The 27,190-nt window shown below is 38.2% G+C and overlaps 1 protein-coding gene across 1 annotated transcript in view; it reads left to right on the top strand.

The window, feature by feature from the left end:
* The first annotated feature begins 2,904 nt into the window (after positions 1-2,904).
* Positions 2,905-27,190, top strand: part of LOC145988439 (uncharacterized) — a 103,402-nt gene continuing 79,116 nt past the window's right edge. Inside the window, exons 1-2 of the mRNA XM_083123331.1 lie at positions 2,905-3,485; positions 9,472-9,521. Of these exons, the coding sequence (XP_082979457.1) occupies positions 3,086-3,485; positions 9,472-9,521 (450 nt within the window). The 5' untranslated portion in view covers positions 2,905-3,085. The remainder of the gene's footprint in view (positions 3,486-9,471; positions 9,522-27,190) is intronic.

The following is a 27,190-nucleotide window of genomic DNA, read 5'->3' as shown; positions in this document are numbered from 1 at the left end:
AATTTGACGCTTATTCTTACTGCTGACACGTGCGTGACAGCAGACTCAGCCAATATGTTAACCACCAATTTTCAGCAGTTGAAATGGTAGACCTGATTTTAGAATCGGTAGTCATTCACAGTCGAACATATCGCAGATAGGTTTACAGGGAGAATAGCGCAGTAAAACAAAGTTACAGGACGAAAATTGTAACGCTATAGCAGCAGTAAAATTCTGGGTCTAAATGTCTACAGCATATTATGAAGAGTGAACACCGTAACTACAATATATAGTAAATACTAAGGGGGTTCAGACGGAAACAGAGAACTGAGCAGTAGACTGTACTTACGTACATAATTTATTATAAATGATATTATTTACAATTAAGAGTAAATATGTCACTACATATGCACGGTCCATCTACTGGACAACTGCCGACAGGTTCATTCTGGAAACTGTAGTAACTACACTTTCTTCAAGAAAATTCCCAAAGGCTTAACACTTATAGTAGACACACTTTTCTTGCCTTTTTCGCCGAAAATTCATCTACTATATCATCGAAGTCCAATTCACGAAGAAGTTCATGTTCAATGCTTAATAAACAAAGATTGGATAAGCGATCCTGTCCCATGGCAGCACGAAGCCTGTTTTTCACTAATTTCATTTTTGAGAAAGCGCTAGTATCTCTACATTTTTTTCCCTAGAAAAACTCACAGTTGTAATACGATGTTATTAACGAAAGAAAGTTATGTACTTCGTAGGATTATTTATTATATTTATCGCATCTGAGAATTGGTTGTTTGAATAAGTGTGCCTTATTTCCACACCACAGCCAATTCAATCCATGGTATAAAGTATATTGAGTTTCATATATCTACAAACAGATCGACTGAGAGCTGTGCTACAATTTGATCCAGAAGAGTGTAGACATACGACAATATTGAAGTTTTATTTTTATTTTTAAAATAACTTCTTATGTAATTTTTCACAAGCATAGCCATTTGGATAAAATATTATTTTTGGTGGAGGCCCTTCACAGCTTCCTTTTGGTGGGGGTTCCGGGGCAATTGACCCAGTTGCCCATAGGTTAATCCGGCCCTGCTGATACATGTTTTTATGTTTTCAGTGTAGCTACCTACTCGCACGCGGAAAGAAATTGGTATTCATACTTCGCTTAACTTTGCCCCCCTAATATCGCTAACAATCGGCACCTATGTTTTCCGGTGCTGCTTTGCTTGCTTGATTACTTGTTTTAATTTTTCCCTCTAAGTTCTACCTAAATGAAACCTTTTTACAAACATATTTTTGTTTGGTTTCATTTTCCATTTTACCATCCAATTCTTGTCTCGTGCCGACCCTCCGCGATTTAGTGGTTAGCACATCGCGCTATGAGGCCAGGGGTCCCGGGTTCGAATCCCAGCCTGGGCATGATTGCTCTTTGTAAATGTTCATCAATTTCATCATATCAACACTCACTCGTCCTCGTCGCGATTAACCTAAACAGGAAGAAAAGCAACGTAAAATAACAATTGCAGAACCAGTCTTGTCTCGTGTATTCATCCCTCTCCACTCTTTTTACAATGTGCTGTAGTAGGTCTACTGTGCTTCCTACATGCCTGTTTCAAGATAATATGATGGTTCGCAGCTCGACTAAAGAGGCACTCATGTGGAGATCGCTGGGAAGTCAGTCAGGTTCATTCTGGAACTTCTAATACGTCTATTGTCTCTCAGGGGTCATTGAAGGTCATGTACCTAGTTCTTTGCTCAATAATATGCCCCACGTTGCTCTATTCATTGACATGTCCGATATTACAAATGCATTACACAAATATGATGAAAATAAATCAAATCACACATCATGAATGCAGGGAAAGTTACTTGGAGGAGAGCGGAGGGGGAAGGGGGTTATTGGCCATTGAAATGAGTCTGACTGATAACAAATATTAGCACACACAAGAGTCTCTGGGTATGACGTGGCGTTAGTCAACATCAAGTGGCAAAAGAGTAGTTTGCAGAGTCGCTGGGCAGGATGGTAGAACGAAGTTACATTAAACTGTAAATCCAGTCCCAATTAGCCTATCTGTGCATAAAATAAAAAAAACAACAACTCAAAACTCAATGAGATACGTTCTTTTCTAATAATTAGTCCCAGATTTAGTTAAAATCAAATGGTACATCCCGGGTTCGATACCCGGTAGAGGCACAAGTGGTTCGGATCCCACTTTAAACTGTAGGTCCAGTCCCGATTAGCATTACTGTGCATAAAGTGGACTTAAAACTCCCAACTCAACTCAACTCACATGGTACATGCATTTTAGGAGCGGAATGGAAGAAAGTTCATTGTTTACTTAATTTTTGTTAAAGCTGGCTTCCATGGCGGAGTGGTTAGCACTCGCGCTACAGGGATCCCGAGTTCGAATGCCGGTCGACCCATGAGTGTTTGTGAGTGTCCCTTCATCAATTTCAGCATATCACTCACCCTCATCTTCGCGATTAGCCAAAAGTGGCAGAAAAGCGAAGTAAAATAAACTAAATCAATCAATATTACAGAACGGAAATCATGTCACCCTAAACATTGGCTTCCTAGGAGAGACGGACCACTTTCTTACGCATGACAAAGAGAGAGAGAGAGAGAGAGAGAGAGAGAGAGAGAGAGAGAGAGAGAGAGAGAGAGAGAGAGCAGGAGCTCATTACGCCGTCGACTCTAGTTTCGCCATCTTGAATCACGTGTTCTCTCGTTCAGTGTTGTACACGCCCACATTTTGTTACGCATCATATGATTGGCCTGGCCTCTTCTTCTTCTTTTGAGATTCTAGCGGAAAAAGAACGTGGCAGCAGACAGTTGCCTTTGAATTTACTGTTTCTTCGAATCTGTGTCATAATGTTAACTTTGTTCTAGTCTGTGCTTTGTATGTTAGTCTGTGATTGTCAGTGTTGATGTACATGCTGTGTTGAGCAAGTTAGTTCCACCAGTCTGTGGTTCGTCCTTATTATTTGTTTTGAACTAATATATTTCCCATTGAAAATCGTCCGATTCTTACGTTATGAACTGTGGTGGATAAGACATTTCGGAGAGAGTCTAAAGGTATGTTATGATTTGAAGACGATGATGGGGGTAAAAAAGAGTCGAGGTGCAAATTATACAGAGCGTGAAAGAAGACTTGTATTTAACCTGGCACAGAAGTATAAAGATATTGTTGATTCTAAGAAACCCAGTTTAGAAATGCAAAGGAAAAAGAATAGAGCATGGTATCTAATCACCCAAGCTTTCAATTCCAAAAGTGGCGTGACAAAGAGGGTAGAAAAGCAGTTAAGAAAATGTTACGAAAACATAAAGAAAAATGCAAGGAAAAATATTGCACAATTGGAGAATGAAATCATCAACGCACAAGGCAAGGAAGAGGAATTGACATCTTTTGAAGAGAGACTAAGTTCGTTAGTAACAAAGAAATTCGACCCATTAGCAAATGAATGGAATGCTGATGATGACTTGCCTGGTGACAGTGGTATGTATTTGTTCGGCAAAGTTTGTTTAACGCTATTGGTAACACTTCCGTAAGAAACTACTTATCGAAATGAAGGTAACAGTTCCGATTGTTTTATGATTTCTCCTAGCACAAAGACTAATTGTCGTAGAATTTTGGAAATCATTGTCACACGAAATTTGAACCTTAAAGTAATGAGCACTGTTTGGTCTCGAAAAAAGTTATTTATGTTGAAAAAACAACTTGAAAATTAGGTACTACTTTACTATACCGGAGACACCTATCAATGATTTATTTCGCAATTTTTTAGGTAAGAATTTACAATATAGAGAAAGTCTCCAATTTCGTTAATTTTCGGTATACTAACTAATTTTGGCCTCCTAATCATGAATCTGTTGTAAAAAACCGGGGGTCACGTCTGGAAATTGTACATTTTGGTGAAAACGAGGTTAGGTTAGGTTCCATTAACGCTCATTTCACCCCTAAATTCATCGAAAAAATAGGGATCGTACTAGAATTGAACATCATAAATCATTTTCTTGTAAAACAACGGCGTGATTGGACACAATGACAGGAGATTACATTTTTGTTCGTAAAACTACGCATATACTCCTATATATAAAAAAAATCAATCGGCTTTTTTTCAAATTTTCAGACGTGACCCTCGTTTTTTTTCAACAGATTCGTGATTAGGAGGTCAAAATTGGTTAGTATACCGAAAATTAACAAAATTGGAGACTTTCTCTATATTGTAAATTCACTCCATTTTTTACATTGCTAACGTACTATTCTGCATTGCAGAACATTTATTTATGTGAAATAATAAATTTCTAACGAAAATAATGTCTATTTCTTACATTAACGAGAACTTACTGTTGTTCCTTATTTCCCACAAATCATCTCGTGCAGAAAGCAAATGGCGGCAGCAGCAATAGCACGTCGGAAATAGATTTTCGTAGAAAACCATATGCATTCCCATTAAAATGGATCAAAACTACATTCCCGAACATCAACAACGCTACAGAAAATGATTTGCGTAATTACTTTCTCCTGTAAATTTAAGTAATGCATGTGGTTTTCTACGAAAATCTATTTCCGACACGCTATTGCTGCTGCTACAAGATGACATGTCGAGGATACGTCGCGAAGTTGTTGCCGGGTGTGGAAGATGCCGTGGAATTTCTAATTCCGATGTTGTCCGAAATAAGGAACAACAGTAAGTACTCGTTAATGTAAGAAGTAGACATTATTTTCGTTAGAAATTCATTATTTCACCTAAATAAATGTTCCGCAATGCAGAATAGTACGTTAGCAATGTAAAAAATTGCGAAATAAATCATTGATAGGTGTCTCTGGTATAGTAAAGTAGTACCGTACTTTCTCCTGTAAATTTGAAGAAATCCATCTCCGGTATAGTAAAGTGTTACCGAAAATTACCTTACGCACTTCTCATGGACAAGATATTCTCTGTCGACAAGAGACAGTAAATGTTGTAGAAGCGTGGGAATGAATGTAGAAGTGAATGTTAACCTTAGTAGAATGCATTTAAGGACCTTATTTTAATGCTAAGGGAACCAAACCTAAGCTGCCTAATCTAACCACGAAAGCACATATTGAACAGAATCTTAGGTAATCGCTAAAACTCCGCAGTATGTGTTAACAAACGTACATCGAAATCAAACCATGTAAAAATTGCATTTGTAGCATGATGAAATCACAATAAAACAAAAGGAACTTGGGCCGAAATGAGTTTCTGTAGCATTTAGAAGTTATTTTTGGTATTTTCTTTCATCGATAAAAAACAATGTTGTCCGTATATGCTAAATTGAACGAATTGAGTGCTAATGGAGCCTAACCTAACCTCGTAGGCATACCTCATTCCCATGAAGGTTCGTGGGGCTAACGTCAATGGTTTAATAATTACTCTTTATGTTAAAAATTGAACTTTTTTCATGAAAAAATCAAAATAGCACCTTGAAGAACATTTTGCAATGCAGAATAGGTAAGTACGAATGTTAAAAATGACTATACGGAAGTAGTACTATGCACTTTATGCAAAGGTCAGTATAGGCTGGACCTACTCTTTAAAGAGGGGTACTAAAGGATCCATGTCTACGTGACAACTTACATGTACAGACGTTGTAACCTTTCGTGGGTCACGCGAGAAAAAATACGTGGATGATCTCACATGCTGCCAGAGACCGGGTTCTTTAAAACATGTTCAATTGAAGATCTAAAACGTCGACCGCTCAATTATTACGATTAAATATTTTTGCAAATAATTGAGATTAAGGAAGGTTCAAATTTCGTGTGACAATGGTATCCAAAATTGTACGATACTTAACACTTTCTGCTAGGAGAATTTTAAAAGAACCATAAAACAATCTGAACAGTTACCGGTTAGGCAGGCCAGGTTCGGTTCTCCTAGCATTAAAATAAAGTCTCGGTAAAACTTCGACACAGTCCCAACACCTCTCACTCATTCATTTCGTCACTTTTAACATTCGTACTTACCTATTCTGCATTGCGAAAGATTCTTCAAGGTGGTATTTTGCTTTTTTCACAAATAATAATTTGAATTTTTCACATTACAATTAATTATTTCTCTTCCTTATTTCATTTGCATAATACACAATATGGCGAGACAGCTTTACTAGCGTGGGTCACCATCATTAGGTATGCAGTGTTTCCAGCCTTGTTAACCAAAAAATCCCCACGAACCATTCACGGATAGCCCCAATTCATGAATAGACCCACAAACCATGAACGGCAAGGTTAGGTTAGGTTACATTAGGCAAACATAGTTAAAATTGTCATCTTCTTGCTAAAAACAGCGTGGTTTAAAACACTGTCAGGGAGTTACATTCACAACATTTGGTTCACGTAGTGCAAGGAAATGAAAGGGAAAAGAAACTAACAAAACTTACTTCATACGTCGAAAATATAGATTATTTCCATGAAAAAAGCGAAATGCCACCTTCAGCAATGTTTCTCAATGCAGAATACGTAAGTAGGAATATGGAAAGTGAGATAAATAGCGAGTTTCAGGCATTTTCCGGATACAGAAAGTTTACTGATATTTCTGTTCAAAAATACATGATTTCCCGGTGAAATAGATTGCACGATGAAAGAAAATACCTCCACAAACTTCTAAATGCTACAGAAACTCATTTCCGTAAGTAGTTTCTTGTGTAAATATCAAGAAATCCGTTGGGACCATACCGAAGTTTTACCTTAAGTCCCTATATGCAAGTTTTTTGGAGCGAATTTACAATTCCGGACCCCTCCCCGATTTTTGTAATATTTCGCATACTCACTAATTGAGGCCTCCTAATAACGAATTTGAAGTTAAAATTTGGGTGTCATGTATGGAAATTGCAAAATAAGCGAAATTGGGTGGTCCGTGGTGGGAACAGACATGCACGATTGCTCATTATTTACCGAAAGATTTTGTGTTTCCAATACTTAAAAAACGAAATATACATTCCTGACATTACTACGACCCCAAATTTTAACTATGCTTGCCTATCAGTGGAGCTATCCGTGGTATTGCGTTAATTGTGATAACAAACTGAAAAAAGATCTTATTTTCGTAGCACTTTAACGGAAAACGTTCTTCATCGAAGACACCATTTTCGTATCCTTCAATTTTACAATTGATGCATTGTTGCCAAACTTACCTGTAATCAACAACTTTTTTACTGTTCTCTTCCGCCATTCTTACATGATCCATGCTCTCCAAGTGTGAAATCAAGTGTGGCAACGCTGTAGACAGCGTAACTAATTGCAAACGTCAGTTGTTCATATTAACAAATATGGTTCCCATCTTGTATACAGAGAATCATTGCGAGATTAGAAAAGCTTATTTTACAATTTCTACATGTTAATGAACAATTTCTACACCTCACCCCAACATGTTAACCTCAGATAAATCATCGTGACTAATTATTTCGAGAGTATAAGCTGTAGCATAGAAATTACAGAAGGGTCCGGTATTGTAAATTCTTGCCCTAATTTTGGCCTCGTAATCATGAATCTGCAATTAAAATTTGACGGTCACGTCTAGAAATTGCAAAAGAAGTCGAAAAAATGGGTCCGTGAACGGAGTAAACGCCCTTGATTTAAGAAGAAAACAACTATTTTTTGCAATGATTAGCGTTTCAAAACTATGTTTACGATGGCATTAGGAAGACGTCTTCATATCAGAACATGGTTTCCATGTTATTGCATGGCGGTAAAGGACGAGGTTATTTTGCAATTTCTAGACGTGCCCGCCAATTTTTAACTTGCAGATTCATGATTACGAGGCCAAAATTTGTGAGTATGCTGAATTTGACAGCAATTTGAGATACTTCCGGTATTGTAAATTCATACCGTTTTTTTTTTTTTTTAACATAAATAGATTTGTTTCGAATCAAAACAGTGTTCATTACTTTAAGGAAGATTTCCAAAATTCTACAATAATTATACTTTCTTTTCTGCTAGGAGAATTTGGAAAAAAAAAATCATAAAACAATCGGAACTGATACCAAAACTAACACTGAAAGTAATGTATGTGATCTGTCAGAGACTCAGATTCTGCTCTATAAGTGCTTAAAATCGAACCTGTATGTATGCAACAGAACACAGCAAACAATCGCTCTGACATAACTTCCAGGAACGCGTAACAGGGTTGCCACTAGCATCACTTGTTAAGAGCTGAGCCGAATTCAAAAGATTAATAGTACTTGCAATGTTGCATGAAGCATCTACTGTATTTAAAAACTGTCCCAAGACAAAGAATAGGTGGACTGAAATACAAGATTCTTCATTCTAAAATGTCTCCATTGTTCAGTGATGATTTTGGTTATTTTTCTTTCCTTTTCTGCCAGTTTTGGCTAATCACGAAGATGAGGATGAGTGATGATATGATGAAATAGCAAATGGTAATGCCCATCCAGGATTTGAACCCAAAACACCTGATGTCATAGCGTGCTGTACTAACCCGTCACCACAGAGTGTTTTGAATGCCGTGCAGTGTGTGTGTGTGTATATCTCCATACATACATATATGTACATGAAAAATTAAGATTTTACATGACTAGTGGAATGTTCTCCAATATAAATTTCAAAAACAGTTGTGTAACTTTCAATACTTACCCTTCCTATATATATATAAAAATGGATGTATATGTGTGTGTGTTTGTTTGTTCCGGCATAACTATCGAATGCCTGGAGCGATTTCAACCAAACTTGGTACACGTATGATTTACAATCTGGAAAGAAATAATAAAAAATGACAATATTAGTGTGGAATCCATAGTTTTCGGGGTTGCTAAGATGAATAGTGACACTCCCAATGCCATTCAACTCCAAGACACTCCTAGGGCTGGGAAGGGGGTGACATGTAAAACAACCAATATTAGTGTGGAATCCATAGTTTTCGGGGTCGCTAAGATGAATAGTGACACTCTCAATGCCATTCAACTCCAAGACACCCCTAGGGGTGGGTTGGGAAGGGGGTGACATGTAAAACAACCAATATTTGTGTGGAATCCATAGTTTTCGGGGTCGCTAAGATGAATAGTGACACTCCCAATGCCATTCAACTCCAAGACACCCCTAGGGGTGGGGGGTGGGAAGGGGGTGACATGTAAAACAACCAATATTAGTGTGGAATCCATAGTTTTCGGGGTCGCTAAGATGAATAGTGACACTCCCAATGCCATTCAACTCCAAGACACCCCTAGGGGTGGGGGGTGGGAAGGGGGTGACATGTAAAACAACCAATATTAGTGTGGAATCCATAGTTTTGGGGGTCGCTAAGATGAATAGTGACACTCCCAATGCCGTTGAACTCCAAGTTCATTTTACACTATAGTTGGAATTCATTATATTCTTGTGTAATAGAAGATTGTGATAAATAAATACCCGGGCAATCAGCTAGTTGGTAATAAGATTTAAACCTGATGAATGTGTATGTCGATATTTAGTGTATCAACATTAAAACTATTTATTTGTGTTTCAGATTATGCAGAAAGCATCTCCAGCCTAAGCAGTGAATTCATTATTGAAGAGGTGAGTCATTGAGTAATGAATAGAATATAACAGATCATTATTTTCATGATGTGCAAATAGTGCATTGACCAATTGAATTTTTTTAAATGACATTATTGTTTAAAAATTGGAGTAGCATATACTGTTCATAATTATTTTCAATTGTTTATTCTGTTTTGTTTTATTTCTTTGTGCTTGCCACTAAATTCACAGTGTATAGTGTCCACATATGTTGGTTACATCATGCATATTCATAGAAAATAATTAGTTTAAATATATCTTGGAAGACTCCATTTAAGAACAAATTCTCACAAGGAACCAACATAAATACTTGGGTCATTCGGAATTGATTGAGACTGACCTGATTATTGGTGGAAAAACACAAGCTAGATTGTGAACCTTTCAGGCCTTCTGGACATATCCTCCCTCTAGTTCTAGTTGAATGCATCGCCGCGTACGATGTGGAAGTTTCATGAGTGCTTGTTTGAACCATTCCCATGGAGTGTGGCAATACCACTCGTGGACAATGGCATGTAAGGCCTCTGCATCCTGAAACACCCTGCCCTTCAGTGGCTTTTCATAGCATCAATGAGTGCATAGTCCAAAGGAGCCAAATCTGGTGAATATGAAGGGTGTTTCAAAACAATCCAGTGGCTGCAGTGTTGCCATTGTGTGTGCAGAAGTCGAGTAGGAGATACATTTTTTTTTTTACCATTTCCCTGGTCATCGTTTCTGAATTACACGTTACACTCTGCAGAGAAGTTGACAGTATGTGCCACTGTTCACCCTGGAATGTTGTGGCAGCTGGTCCAAAAGCAGGATGTCATCTGCATCCCAAAAAACAGACACTAGTTGCTTCCCACATGAAAGTGACGATCTTGCTTTTTTTGGACATGGACTGCCGTGGTGTTTCTATTCCATTGATTGCTGCCTTTTCTGGGGTGTTTCGTAAATGAAGGATGACTCATCTTCAATCACTAAGCGAGCAAAAAAGTTATCTGGTTTTTTGTCATGGAGAGCCAAGAGATCCTGCAACAGTTCATATGCGCATCTTTTGTTTGTTTTTTTTGGGGGGGGAGCAGGAGTCATGAGGAACCCACTATGAAAACGCCATCTTCAGGTTCTTGGTGAGTATTTGATTTGTCGCTCCTCCCATACCGGTTGCATGCTGCTGTAGAGCCTCCACAGTCATGTGTCTGTTGTTCGTTACTATGTCAGACCTGAATCATGCCAGAGGTTCGAGATGAGTGATGACATCCAAGGCTGGTTCTTGTCTTGACACCAGCACTTCCTGCTGTGAAACCTGCAACCCAGCGGAACACAGTTGCACAACTTGGAGCAGATTCACCACACACTGCTTGTAGCCAATTATGAATCATAGCTATAGGCACACTTTCTCTCCACAGGAACCACGTGATCCACCTTTGACCATTGTAGTCACCTTCCATGCAGATATCATACACCTCCACTTGGCAACATCTTGTCCATGACTCCAACTACACTATGAGAAACAAATACCTGTCACATGGTGCTGTCTGCAGCTAGAAAAATTAAACTCCGGCGGTTCACAGTCCAAGGTCACCACTCTCTCTTTAGTTCTTGATTACGGCGTATAGTCACATGGGACACAGTCTCAATCAATTCCGAACTGCCTAAATAGAAATAAGGAATTATGAAATACAGATATGTGTAGTAAATGGTACCTCTTAAAGGAAGGGGCTAGCACCATTATTAGAGTTAAGTAGCCGACAGTCTCTAATGTTGTAGTTCGTGCGAATACTTCTTGTTGTACTTAAGTACAATAAAGTACAGGATGTCCACATGAAACTTCCCTGATTTCAAATTAAGGTCATGAGGAAACTATTCAACATAGAGCCTTGTGGTTTGCAGCATCATGTAAGCTCCTTTCGTAACACTCAAAATGTCTAGCCAATACTCGATCTCGACCCATGTGCGAACTTGCATGTTACAAGTGATGTAGGTGATGGCATTCTCAAGTCTCCTGCAGAAATCACGATGGTCACGTACAGTCACGGACATTTCTGGGTTGTAATAATCTCATTGAAAGTCATTGAGGTTTTTACAATCCAGAAGTGTCCGTACTGTACATGTGAATTGTAAACCTTGTCTTTTACATAACCCCACAAGAAGATCTTCAGAGGGATTATGTCCTGAGATCTCAGACTTCTCTCGATGGCCTCCCTGATCACCTCTATCATTTCATCAGTGTGCTTTCTGCAAGAAACTGACGGTCGGTTAACAGTCCCAGTGGCTGGGAACTTGTCGTCATACCAAGCCTTAATTGTATTTACGTCTGGTGGCTCCCATTCAAATGCACATCCGAAATGTCTTTGGACTGATTGTTGTTGATTTTGCTTCTCCATGCCACACTGTACTCTCTTTTGTGCTGTCGTCATTGTTGCTAATTACTCAGGTCCTTAAAAAAAATCGAGTTGCTTTACATGGCACCGCAATGCTCTTTGTCGAATAGTTTCTTTACAATTGTAATTTAAAATCAGGGAGGTTTTATTTGGACACCCTGTACATCAATTAATATGACATGAGTCTTAATAATAAGAAGAACAAGACATGACACAGTTGTCTGGAAAAGCAGTGGGTTGGCAATAAAACAACAGCGTCATACACACAGTAAGTGCAGTGTCTGCGTGCGGCTACTGTTCATCGTAATGGAATGAGCTAAGGTTCCCAAAGAATTACAACTCTTGGATAATCTGAGTGAAAACTTCTCTCGCTTTCGACAAAACTGAAATGTATATAAAAGCAGCAGGACATAATGTGTTCTGTAGAATTCGGCTGTGCTATGAAAATGACTGTCTCTGGGCTCTAAACTATCAAGTATGTGTCCATATCAAGCATCATGGTGTCAAATTAAAGGGGAGTGGGGGCTACACCCTCTTTGTGACCACTCTTTATAATATAGAAAATGCAGTCATGCATTGAACTAGAACATGTTATCTACAACTCTGCTGCAATAAGTGTCTATTGGATTTTAACACTTCATTGTTTGGGAGGGGTGCATTTGGTAGATAGTTATTAGGATTAATACATCTATTACTCAATTGTACCATAATTATATATTATTTATACCATCATTTTTATGTTGTTGTTTTTTATGATAAAGAACTGTATATCCATTAGTCAATACATGGTAAGTATCACTCAAAAGCTCACCCCTGATACATACTTTCTTTTCTCTCCCTATCCAACAGCCAATTACTGTTGGGTTTCCCTTCTCGTTGTTATCTTTACATGTGAAGTGATCATTCTACAACTCAGTTGAGTGGGATTCCAAGTCTAAGGGCCATTTAATTACTCTTATTTTTCAACAGTCCCCTGTGACTTGATTGCACTAGGTGCTCTAGGGCTTCGCTTGTGGCACGGAAAAAATCTTCTTACTGCTCCTGAAACCATATGTTTACAGTGTCCCATGACTACTGAAACTCTTCCCATGCAGGTGTTTTTTTTTGAGATTTAGAAATAGGGGGCTATATCCGGGAAATATGGTGGGCAATCAACCAATTGAAATTGTGCTTTGTGTACTGCGGTCACTGCAAATTGGGATGTGTGAACTAGTGCATTGTCATGCTGGTAGGGCCTACTCCCGGGCAATCTTTCCCTGTCTCTCTGTTTTGGTATCATTTTGTACTTTTTCAATTGGGCTGGCATAGTAACTCCCTGTGACTGTGGTGCGGTATTCAAGGTTTTCCACCAGCAGTATGCCCTTTGCATCTCAAAATACGGATACCTTGCCTTGGGGCTGTCGAATCTTGAACTTCTTTGGTGCTAGGGATCCATGGTGTTTCCACTGCATGATTTGCATTTTTGACTCGGGATCCAAGTGGTGCACCCATGTTAACATCTTTGAATGAACTTCTCTTTGTCAGCTCTGATGAAGGAGAGAAGCTGCTGACTGATTCTTCACTTTAAGATTCCTCTTCTGATCTGCTGTGAGCATTTTCAAAGCCCATCGCGCTGAATTTTTTTATGTACAAATATTCTGTCAATATGGCCTGTACACTACCATATGAAATCTTACAGATCTGTGCTAATTATCTGATAGACAGTCACCGATGACAATATCATTGACTTTACTGATCATTTTTTCAGTCACAACTTTCATTGGAAGTCCACCAGCATGTTCATCTTGACACGACTGCCTTCCACACTTGAATTCCCAATACCATATTTTATCCATGTCATATGAAGGGTACACCTCCCCCCCCCCCTCCCTACTGTCTTCCTTGACTTACCATGCTATTCGCATCGCATGATGTAATTAATAAATACAATAATTATAATTGCATGATAATGATAGTATATTAAAAAATAAATATTTCTTTGATGTAATTCTGTTATCCAATGAATATCAGTCTCGATTTTTTTTTGCAGGTAGTTGACGCTGTAAAATTATTTTTTTTTAGTTTTTTTGTTAGTTTAGGTATATGGGCTCCATTTAAAAAAAATGATTGACCATTTTCAAAGAGCTTTAACTAGAAGAAACCAGTAGCAGATCTCAAATATTTTCTGTCAAAACTTTGTATGTATATGTTTTATCTAAACAAATATATAGTTTTGATATTATATTACTTCAGTACTAAAAAATATCGTAAACTTTAATTTTTGTTCAAAATCGAATATCAATTTTGCTCATAAATTTCAGCCATTTTCATTAGAGAAGGCACAGATCATAACATAATGCTTGAAATGTACTGAAAACAATGTTGTTTACAACAGCATTCAATGCTGTTGTATGATTATCGCAACTGTTTGCAAAGGCCAATAAAAGAACAAAAAACACAATGTCCTGAAACAAAAAATACCCACCATTTGTAAACAAAGTCAAGTTTTAGAAATATAATGTCTACTTTGAACTACCCCTGCATAGGTGTTTGTAACGATTGAAAAATTTTTGGCAAATCTTTTTAATATTTAATAGCCCTCGTATAAATTCATTTGGAGTTTTAATCTTTTGAATGTACATTTTATCTTTTATCTTTGTTAACATTGTAACGCAGTTTCGGCCCAACGAGAAAGAACGCAAAGCAAGTAGAAGCTTGCGTTGTTTTTCTTCCTTAACAACAATGAGTTCTTTTCGTTCGGCGCTGCGTGGGTTTGTAAATAAGTTTAGCTTGCATTGTGTTTCTGGATATGTCTTTTGGAAAGGGTAATTGTTAGATGCTAAAAATAACTTTTCAGTTTGTCGAAATCTTTTGTTGAGAAATAGGATTGCGCAATCTCGCAAGTATAAATATCAGCGTTCTCGCTGGCAGAATAATCAGTATAGCAGTAGATTCCGGAATCGTTAGGTGATTAAATCGCTTGTCGAGGTCCAGGGCTGGGAGAACACAGGCGTTGTGAGGGGAGTGGCTGGTCAGCTCTCCCTTCTACAATGTCCTGAGTTTTCCGTAAGCCACCTTTCTGGATTTGTGCTGGTCAGCATGATCCTTAAAGGGGACTTAGGCAGGCTTATAAATAATTTGATTTATACATAATTAATCTTAATAATTTAAAATTTTGTTTCATAAATTCTATCGAAGTTGGCACTGGTCAGTGTGACTCCGGTATAAATTCATGTTATACATCCTTCTCGTCGAGTTAATTGTTTTAATTCTTAAATCATTTTGAATTCTCCTGGTCAGGAGGTTCATTTAAATAAATTTGTTTCTTTGATACTTAAATCCGAGAGCATACCTCTGGTCAGAGGGTGCCTTCTAAATCTGATAGCTTATATAGTTTCACGTCCGTTTTTAAATTCTGAGTATCCGGAACGTTTATTGGTTTCTCTTATTTTGGTTTTATATGAGATATAAATTTGAAACAGTTTTAATAGGTGACCGGTCGAGTATGTGTTTTTATAGAAATTTCGTTTTATGTAAAAGTCTATTGTTTTGCTTTTGCAATGTAAGTAGCCAAAGAGGGTAGACAGTGTCCCCTGTTATGTTATGGAATTCCAAGCGAACATTTGTAGTTTGTGGCCGAGAGATGGCTTTGGTAATTGGGTAGAGAAAGGCTCCCCTTATCTTTAGTTATGAATGTTATTGGAGGTTGGCCCCGAAGAGGGTAGTATACCTCGAGAGTTCTAAAGAACATAATACTGAAGTGAAAATATGACAGAAGCACAAATAGATATTTACGGAAAGAAGTTTATGTAATTTTCTTTTGGTTTTGGTTAATGGAAATTGTCGATCATTACTGTTAATTTGTCACCTGTTTATTGAAACCAAGTTAAGCTGGGATATGGACGATATATATATAATAGGGAGCTCTCTGGATTGTATTTTATGAGAAAGCAAGTTTCAGTCTATGTTTTTCGGAAGTTATTTGAACAGAAATTAAATTTTGGCATTGTAATTTTCTCTCGATTTGAAGATTGTATACTTTCTTTTATCCTAACGTATATATGGATTAGTAAATAAATTTATAATCGTTATTTGGTATTTCTTTGTAGTAAGTTTGCCTAATAAGTATAAATTAACTGACTTCCTTTTGGTTGGAGAGGTGTCCCGCCGTTACTGGTCAGTGAGGCGGAGGCCTTATCAATCCAAAGGACGCCAGAATTGATTATGCTGATTTCAATCGCGAATCGTATGCGTATCCTCACTGGTCAGTGGGATGCGGGTGCGATTGCGGTGGAGTTCAAGCGTGAGAAAGGGCTAATATAATTTGAAGTCTTGGTTATGTAAGTGTAAATTTAACTTTTGATTATATTATTATCTTGAAACAGACCCTTACCCGAACTTTGGGATGCGGGGTCTCATGCCCCGCAGGAACTGAGCGTAGCCGTGGCATTTATATATTTATAACAGAAAGATATTTGGTAGGCAGCGACGCCCGGTCTTTGTCTGTCGAGGGGACCGAGCCGGTGTGTCGTGTGTCTTGACAACGGGCTGACGGCCGGTTCGTAACCTTGCATGTTAGAACAACAAAAATAATGAAAATTTTAAAGTGGTCAAGCAACCAGTGCTGGAACATTCGGATGGACTGACCCATCTGCATTCTGGACAAGAGCACTGGTCTTACTACAATTCCTGTGAACTAAAAGTGGATGAACATCATAATAATACTTCTCCCACTAATCCAACATTTCTAACAGTATTATGTGTACTCATATTAGTGGTAATTTGTGAATGTTTGAGAGCAAAAAATATAGCTGTATGCCAGTGGAAAATTGGTTCATACACCCCACACTGAAACCTGTGATATTTTTACCAGGGTTGGCATTTTGCACATTTTTTTTCGAGTGTTTTTTTTTCCTGGTAAAACCCAACTAAACCGAGGCAAAACTGGGGTTTATTTGGGTTTTTTCAGACTATGTTTAAAAATATATATTTTAATTATCAAATACATTTTTCCCCTGGTAGTAGTGTATGTTAACGTTCAATTTGCATTATACCCTGCTCCTACTATCTCTTGAGCAAGTGAATGAAAACTGCGCAAGTAGTGATGCGAGATGGCTCCACCAATGAACATATGAAAGGGACCTGGATTGCGTAGAAGGAAAGGGAGGGAGCGACTGCAGTTACCAGCTTTCGCAGCAGCATGTACTGCTTTGCTCTGCCCACTCGATTTCCTCCTTGTTTTGACATTTTCTGTTCCAAAATATTTGTCCAACATTTTGATTCTACCCTTCCTTGAGGGTGTAATAGGTAATGCTGTAACAGTTTTCAGGGTTGCATTCCATGAGGAGGCACATACAATCAGGCTACCAGGGAGGGGGGAAGGTAGAAAATATATTATAACTAGGCCTGAACCAATACCGATGCCAATGTATAGGTTGGAATTTATCTGCCGATACTTTTCCGGCTTCTTTGCAAAAGTGCTTTTGCAGAGTCTAATTTTCCTGGAAATTATGCAAAAATTGAAACTTTATTTTTATTTTGCAGGAAAATCTATATTTTGTGATTACACAATATCTAATTTAATATTCTCATGTCATTCTAAAATATTCTAAAGCAAATTTCTTGGAAAATTGATGCATATAATTGGACTCGCGTACTTTCGACATGGCCTTTGGTAAATATTGTCTGTTTCAAAATAGTTAGATATTTCATATAAACGAATTGAATAGCGACACTATATTGGAGAAGCAGTATTTGTGTCTTTTGCCATTTTCACATTTTTAAACGTAATTTGAAAATAATTGTTTTCCATCATTTTGTGCACTTGCCGACATGGTTCGCTTATTTGGAAGTTTTGAATGTAACTTTGCATATCTACGGGCTCTAATATGGTACAAATATACAAAATATTCAAAATTGTCTATTTTCTTAATAGTAAAGTTAGTAAGTAATAACCATTTCAAGATAGTTAGTTCGATTTCTTGAATAATGAATTCAATAACGACACTAAATTGGAAAAGCAATACAGCGTGTATCAAAATGGTTTGAACGATAAGAAAACGTTCCAGGAGCGATAAAACTTCTTCAACAATTAAAGTTCCATGTAAATACTTTCAACCATATCCTCGAGTTTTGTTTGCAATGGTCGTAGTAGTTCCAAATTTCTCCACTAGGTGGCAGGGTGATAAGTTCCAAGATGGCTGCCTGTGGTGCAGAGAAAGTTTTTTGCATCCTAGAGTATGACGTTTGTCGGTCTGTTGTTAGTGTTCAGCGTGAGTTTCGTACGAAATTTCGTAAAGAACCACCATCCAAGAACTCCATACGTAAGTGGGATGATAAATGCAAGACAACGGGATGCATTTGCAAAGGAAAATCGTCCGGTACCGTCCACGTCTGAAGCAGATATCGAGATAGTTCGAGCTAGTTTTCAACGCAGCCCCCAAAAGTCTACAAGGAAAGTGGGTCAAGAGCTAACAATGCCTCGAGCAACTGTAAGGCTCGTAGTGCATAGGCGTTTAAAGATGTATCCCTATCGAGTGCAGTTGTTACAACATTTTGCACCTAATGATCACACGTCCCGCAAACCTTTTTGTGAGTCATTTCAAGGGTTATGCAGTGGTGATGATGATTTTGTTGACAAACTTTGTTTCAGTGATGAGACTACGTTCCATGTGACAGGAAGAGTGAACAAGCAAAATGTTCGCATGTAGGGGACTGAGAATCCTCATCAAATCATTGAAGTTGTGCATGATTCAAGAAACACTAATGTGTTTTGCGCCATTTCATCTACCAAATTGTATGGTTCGTACTTCTTTCACGAAGAAACTGTGACTGGACAAACATTCCTACACATGCTTACTACAAATTACCTTATAACAGACTGCCAGACCGCTGGATTGGGCGATCTACTCAAAATGATCAACAGTTACTACGTTGGCAACCAAGATCCCCGATTTAATCCCCTGTGAGTTTTTTCTGTGGGAACATCTAAAAGACATTGCGTACAAACCTCCTCTACCCACAGATGTCAATGAACTGAAAGAGCGCATTACTGCTGAAGTGCAAACTGTTGATGCAGACATGTTGAAACGGGTCTGGGCGGAATTGGTAACAAAAGGGGCTCACATAGAACATTTGTGAGACACTATGTTCAAAATTTTCTCAAAGAAACTTGGACAGGTTTAGGAATTACATGTAAAATATAAAGCAATTTGGACGAAAAATACAAAAAATAAAAGGAGTTGAAATCGTTCACATCATTTTGAAGCAGCCTGTATTTACGTCTTTTGTCATTTTCACATTTGTAAACGTAATTGAAAGATAATTGTTTTCCGTCATTCACCTCAAATTCCTACCTTTCCTCTGTAATAAATTCTGACACTCATGTTTTGACATTCGAAAAATTGTCTAGCATAATTTCCTTACAGTAGTTTTCGGGGTGAAATTAAACTTTCTTTAAGTTCCCTAGCAATGTCCATTTCCATGGACAACAACAAGCACAATGTAGATAATATTTTCACATTGAGTATAACAATATATACCTAGGTACGTAATTGTATCTGAACTGAAACTTCTTCTCATGTAGATGTTACCCTTGTTTGAGGCACCTTTTCAAACCCAGGAGTTCATTCATCTGTGAGATATGTAATGTAGCTAGACAATTAAGAATTGAAGGAAACTAAGTGTGCTGCAAAAAATACCCATGGAAACTGTTGCTAAGGATGTGAAAAAGTGCATTTTCACCCTTAAAAAAGGGCAATGTGAGCGATTTTTGAATTTTCTCGGCATTTTGGTACAATTTCATGGGGGTTCCTAATTGGGCATTTTTTGCCTCCGGGGCATCCTTCATGGAGAACATTATTTATGTCAGTGAGTGGTGGGATTGGGGCTTTATATACAGGGTGGCTCAAAAAGTCACTTAACTCCCTCCGTACAAGGCCACTGCAGCACGCAACATGGAAATGGTGATGACCAATCATTATCAGGCCAAGAGGAAACCACATTGACACCACCTGCATGGTCGGTGGCCATCTTGATGTCAGCCATCTTGAATTCAACTTCAGAATTGTAAATGGGAAGGGGGTGATATGATATATCAAATCAGGCTAGAATTTCACGAGAAATGCATTGGTGAAGGTTTTTTTTTTATGTATCTTTAACCAGTAACAAGTTATGACTGAATTCTCGTACCAATTTGCTCCTTTTTGAGGTGTTAGAAAAATGCCTTAAAATTTGTTTAGCGCATCGGTAACGCATTGAGATCAAAGTGACGTCTAGGGAGAGAAGTTCGCATGGCATTGCACAAGATTTTAATCCGATACATCCACGAAGAGCTGCACATTATGAATGGTTGTCGCGAACAATTTACAGTGTGACGCTTCCATTGAATTAAAAGTCCTTCACAGTGACAAGGCTAATGTTTATGTTCATAAGGAAGTTCATAAACAGAATATGCAACCCTTGTCATCTGATAACTAACATTGGACAGAAACTGCTTCACAACATTCCCATAGTGTTCTGGTGTTCCTCCATATTGAAAAAAACTCTGTAAAAAGTACCTTCTTCCATAAGCAAGGATGCAAAAAACCTGTTTATTTAACAAATCTAAGTAGCCCTAAGCATTTAAGTTGATGGAAAATTGACTAACCAATCGTGTTCCACACAGCTCACCACACCATTAACATACCAGCACTAATCATTCAGCTTTGATCTGTCGAAAATGGGTTGTCAGCTAAAAAGCATCGAATATTCTGTTGATGAACTTTCTTATGAACATAAACATTAGCCTTGACACTGTGCTGGACTTTTTGTTTAATGAAAGTGTCACACTGTAATTGTTCGCGACAACCATTCATAATGCGCAGCTCTTCATGGATGTATCGGATTAAAATCTTGTGCAATGGTATGCGAACTTCTCTCCCTAGAAGTCACTTTGATCTCAATGCGTTACCGATGCGCTAAACAAATTTTAAGTAATTTTTCTAATACCTCGAAAAGGAGCAAATTGGTACGAGAATTCAGTCATAACGTTTTACTGGTTAAAGACACATAAAAAAGCCTTCACCAATGCATTTCTCGTGAAATTCTAACCTGATTTGATATATCATATCATCCCCTTCCCATTTAAAATTCTGAAGTTGAATTCAAGATGGCTGACATCAAGATGGCCACCGACCATGCGGGTGGCGTCAATGTGGTTCCCCCTTGGCCTGGCAACGATTGGTCATCACCATTTCCACGTTGCGCGCTGCAGTGGCCTTGTACCGAGGGAGTTAAGTGACTTTTTGAGCCACCCTGTACATTGGACTCGCACACTTTCGATGTGACCTTTGGCACAAGATGAATGCATTTCTTCATCATTGTTTATGAACAAACATAATTTTGGGTATTTGTTATGATGAACACATTAACAAGCAACATGGTAATATAACAAATCAACTTGGATAGTGCCGTAACCATTCTTCCCCGAAAAATAGCAATAATTATAACTTTTGAAAGTGAAACTTTTAATTTCATCAATCAGGTTTGTTACTTTCTCCCCCCTGCAACAATATTCAAATTTAAGCATGTTAAAGTATTTGCTTTTCAAGTTGCAGCACATTTTTAATAAATACCATTAGTGAATATTCCATTCTGAACTTCAGTTATGTTACAGTTTATTTTGTAAATTCAGTGTTGTGCCTGTGTTGGAATGATTAATGGTACAGCTACAAACACATTTTTTATTTCATGTGCCATAGACCATTAAATAATCCAAAAATACAGTGCCTTTCTTTGTCGAGTCTTCTGTGAAGCGGCGACTAACATGCCGGGTAGTGGGAGGGTGTCTGCCGGCATTTAGACCCACAGCTGTACACTGACCTTGGCATGGAACGTGTCAGTGCTTCAGTATCCAGGTAGCAGGTGTATACTTTGCACATGTTTGTGAATTGTTAAGGTCTTTACAAGTATTTTAGATTGTTTTGTTTTAGTTTACATATTACTGGTGCTTTTCTGTTGTCTAATATTCTTACGTACAATTTAAAACTTTATGTACGACCCTTACGTCATTATGAATTCTTGTAGGGAAGTTAGAAGGCGTTTGGCAGCAGAATCACCAGATGTTCCTGTTCCACACAGAGACAATGTTCAAGAACTTATGAACAAATTTAGAGAAAGATTTAGGTTCTTGATAAGAAGTGGCAAAGGGTAAAACAGTGTGTGCTTACTGGGGTGAAACTAGACGACGTTGAAGCACAATTGGTATACACTTTTCAAAAATCCCTCCGGTGCCTTGCACAAGAAACAGACATTTGCATATTGTCTGCGTGGCGAGCTAGCAAGCTTTTAAGCCTGAAACCATACATTGGAAGAGTTGAAATAAAATATCGGGAGAGTAATTGAAACAATTTTGGAAGAGGAATTGATACGTGTTAGCGAAAATTTCTTTAAAGAATGCCGTAAATTTTTGGAAGCTGGAGAACATCGTTTCCAACACCTCTTGTAACAAGGTACATGCTCATTTTAATTTTAACTGTCTGTGTAATTGTACGAGTTTATTTCATTGCATAGCTAGCGGTTCCAGTTACGCAGATGTTGCATCCAGTTTGCCGGCAGACACGCTGTCACTGCCCGATGTAACGGCCGCCGCTCTGTGGAAGACTCAACTGTGAAACGCACTGTGCTATGCAACACAATATTTTCAATCTGCTTCAATGCAGTTATTTCACAGTTTATCACAGTTGTGTTTCCCTATTATCTTTCTGGATGTTTCAAACATTCTTATATTAACATGCAAAATTACAATTTTGCCACATTTCATTGTCGGATTCCCTGGTTCGATACCCGGTGGATGCACATAGTGGTTCAGATCCCACTTTAAACTATAGGTCCAGTCCCGATTAGCCTTACTGTGTATAAAGTGGACATAAAACAGCAAATCAATCATGTCAGTCAGTCAGTTAATTGTCTGGCTGATTTCGTCCAAATGTGCAAAGGCTGTTGCAGAGAAGGTGAGACTAATTCATGTATAGGAAAACGGCGACCTCCATTGGCTAGCAAATGTACTAAGGTGAAAATTTGGTTCATTAGCTGCCGATTGAGACCAAAATGAGCGCAATAGGTCAAAAAGTCGTGACTGCGTAGCACTTAAATGACAAGCATGTACATGGACCCCTCCAAGAATCATTAAAATGAAACAAAAAAAATTACAAACCGCAAAATTTTTATTCAGAATCAGCCATATCAAGTAGACGTACATTTTTTTCAAAATAGGCACCATTGACAGCTAAGCAAGCGTCCATACGCTCCTGCCACTTTGTGAATGTCTGAAAATTCGCCGTCAGGTAACGAACTGAAGAAAACTTGCGCTGCGGTGATCACTTCTTTGGTCGTCATGAAATGACGACCACGTAAAGCGGCCTTTAGTTTAGGCGTTTGAAAGTCACCAAAATTTGGAATCTACCTCTGCATATGAAAAATCCATTTTTCATTTACAATCTTGAAATGCTTTGGAAAATGCTCTGTAGTTGTGATACATTTCAGCTAAAAACCTCTAAATCTGCTGCAGTTATCATGGTCTCAAAATTGGTGACTTATTCCCACCCTTCCTAAAACACACTATATTACAGAGTTTTATTAAAAGCTTAAAACTCAAGTGATGCTGTAACATTGCTGAGACTTGTTTTCGTAATCTACGAAAATGTAACATGGTCAAATATGAGCATAAATTAAAGCTCTTGGAAGACATGCTAAACCAGTTTGTCGTCTACTATCTTTAAACATGATGACCAATTTTCTGCAAATAGAATGTGAGGATTATCTTGTAACTCAGAAGCTTTCCATTTATGGTGGTTTTCATAAATACAACGTTTGTAATTTTACCACCACTCCTCTCCTATGCTCTGAAATATTATTTTCAAAGTTTTACTGCAAAATTGCGGACCAATGAAATCTCTAAAATGACTCAGTTTAATTTCTTATACTCTGAAAATTTATTCTAGACAGTTTTGAACAAGAAAAGGTGTAGAGCATAGCATAGAAATAGAAACTGCAACATGGGGAAAATCAGTTTTTCATCCACCATCTTGAAACACATTGTCCTATTTTACTCAAGTTTTCTAGCTGCAGAAATAATTTTACCTAAATGATTGTAAATTTACTGCAGTTATCATAGCCACTAAACAGATAACATCCCTCTGCCCATCCACCCTAACTCATGCTTCTCCTAAACCATTCACCATACTTTGATAATTTTATTGTCAAATTATAGTGCAAGTACATAATGCTCCTGTAAGTTTCATGCACAAAGCTCAAAACTTTTCAAAGGTTTGAAAATGTCAAAAATGATCAAAATATGAAAGTATACATGTACACTATATTTACTTGAGTACCCTATACACCCTTAAAAGAAAGTAAGAAATAAAAGAAAAAACTGAAATTGTGGTAGATCATGAGTAACAAGCTCCTAACCAGAGGTAAATAACATTTGTCTTCCATAGGCAAGCAACCCATTATGATGAGAAATGAGTAAAATCATTTAAAGAATGTTCCGATTTACCAGGTGTGCCGGTTAATAATTCTTAATGATCCTTGATTCTTAGTGTATCTGGGGAGAAAGGTAACAAATGTTTATTCAAAGTATGCACCATCGCTAGCTATACATTGTGCCCATCTGTCCGTCAAATTGTGGATGCCCTTCCAGAAAAATCATTCACATTTTGAGGTGATCCAGTCAGCAAGCCATTGTTAGACATCTTCGTAATTGTTCAAGTGTTGCTGGGAAAGTGAGTGAGACATCGATGAAAACAAGTGGTAGTCCCAAGGGGTTAAGTCTGGTGAGTATGGCGGGTGGGGCAAGAATTCCCAGCCAAGTGCAGAAATGGTGTGTCTGACGCCTTTCGCTGTGTGTGATGAGGCGTTGTCTTGCTGCAAAATCACTTTTCCGTGTCTTGTCGCCCAATCTGGGTGCTTTTCGATCAATGCATGGTTCAAATTGATGAGTTGTTGACGGTAGCGAACGGCATTCACTGTTTCACCTGGTTTCAGAAGCTCATGGTACACCACGCCCTTCTGATCCTACCAAATGCACAGCATTGTCTTCCTTCCGAAGCGATTCGATTTTGCGGTCGATGTTGAAGGTTGTCCTGGGTCAACCCATGACTTTTTGCATTTTGGGTTCTGGAAGTAGATCCATTTTTCGTCCCCAGTCACTATCCGATGCAAGAAAGACTTTCTTTCATGCCAAGAAAGCAACACAGTTTCTTGCTTTTCCATTTGTCTGTCGTTCAAATGATGTGGGACCCATTTTCCTGTCTTCTGGATCTTTCCCATAGCATGAAGACGATCAGATATGGTTTTGCGACCATCATTTAACTTCTCTGCCAGTTGTTGTTGCGTTTGTGTATAGTCTTCGTCCAACAGTGCTTGCAATTCGCCATCTTGGAATTTTTTCGGCTGGCCCGGACGATCTTTGTCTTTCAAGTCGAAATCACCACTTTTGAATCGTCGAAACCAACGCACACACACGTCTTGCGTTTGAACATTGTCACCGTACATTTCCACAAGGATACGATGGCTTTCACTCGCGTTTTTCTTTTGATTGAACAAGAAAAGCAGGACGTGCCGCACATGCTCCTTATTTCGTTTGAAGGTCAACATGTTTCCCACACAAACCCAATATCACGATCACTCGCACTCGGTTGCACATCCATGGCGTTTTGACAGGTACTGTCCTGGGAACACACTGACATAACAGTTGAGACTGTGCACCAACCCTTGCTTCCAGCGCCATCCAGCGACAAAGTTAAGTATTATTAACCGGCACACCTGGTAATTATGCCACAATTAACGACATTCCAGTAAAATGTACTCAATTCTGACTTGTAATGCTTAAACATGCAAAAGATTTATTGTATCAATTGGTCATCACAGTTGAAACTATGATGTATCACTATTACTTCCCCTGCATAAGGAAGTGACTGATAACCAAAAAACTAAAACATTTTAAAATTATAAGCTTTGTTCAACTATGCTGTGTCAATCAATGCAAACGTTTTATCTAAACATTTCTGATACTCTTTCTTTTTTGTTCCTTGGATATGTATTATTTTTATTTCTGCTAAAAATCCATTTTTATCATGATTTGAGGAAAATAGCCTGAAAAAAACACTATGACTTGTATTACATTCATTATTTTTAGCATTATAAGCTCTCCTTTACAAGTTTTCTAAAAAATTTTGACAATAGAGCCTCACAAGTATTTAGAGTAATAATTTACAACATGGGGAAAACTGGGCTGGGCCCACCCGGGCCAACCCTGATTTTTACTAAGAAAAATGTTACCTTTCTGATTTTTTAGTATTATGTTTGACATATATTGATTATGCTGTGTAACAATTTTCATTGTGGTAAAACCTGGGACTCCCTATCAAACAATTACCTGAAGTTGAGTGTGTTTTTCATCACAATAAATTACTTTATTTAAAGATTTTTCTACTTTCTGAGTAGGTGAGAGTGATAATATAAGCATTTTCTATTAGGACTGTCCTCCTCCTCTCCAACAATACCTAAATCACCTCAATACTCCACATAGTTTCCAAGATATGACATGTTTTGTGTCACATGGTCTGTTTGTTCGTCCACCCAATTTCTGAAAATCTTCAAATTTTCAAAAATTTGTAACTTTCAAAATATTTGTTGGACAAGTCTAATATAACATATTTGTCATATTGGCCCAAATATACAGGGTGTCTACACCGAAATGCCCTATTTTTTGAGGCAGTTTAAAAATAGTAAATCTTTCTCGTTTTATGTCTGACTTGTCTGTTGGGAGCAGAAGGACTTAAAGTTGCTGCCTAAATTGTTTCAACGTGTGGCACGCATTGGAGTTGGTGTAGTTGTCCATCGAAACCAAAATGGCGTCAGTGCAGGAGAAGGCACAAACTGTGCTTTGGTACATGGAGTTTAAATCCATTGTGATGGTGCAAAGACAGTTTTGTTGTGTGTACAATAAAGCAGCACCAGATGCCAAGAGGATAAAATCATGGCACAGACAGTTTCTGGACACTGGCAGCATTCTGAAGCTGCATGAAGGGGGTCGACGTGTCTCCGAAGAACAAGTTGAGAATGTCCACCAAGCATTCCAGCGAAGTCCATGCAAATCAATTCGTCAGGCTTCACGGGAACTTCAGATACCACGTGCAACTGTTCATAAGGTCCTCAGAAAGCGGTTGCATCTGTATGCATACAAGGTGCAGATTCTGCAGGCCATCAAGCCTGATGACAAGCGACGATATTACTTTGCATGTGACATGCTTAACCGAATCGACAGGAATCCTGCCTTTTTGTCAA

Source organism: Lepisma saccharinum, chromosome 5 (genome assembly GCF_977018435.1).
Source record: "Lepisma saccharinum chromosome 5, izLepSacc3.1, whole genome shotgun sequence".
Taxonomy (NCBI): Eukaryota; Metazoa; Arthropoda; class Insecta; order Zygentoma; family Lepismatidae; genus Lepisma; species Lepisma saccharinum.
The sequence above is the reverse complement of the archived record's forward strand: the minus strand, read 5'-3'. Positions and strand labels throughout refer to the sequence as shown.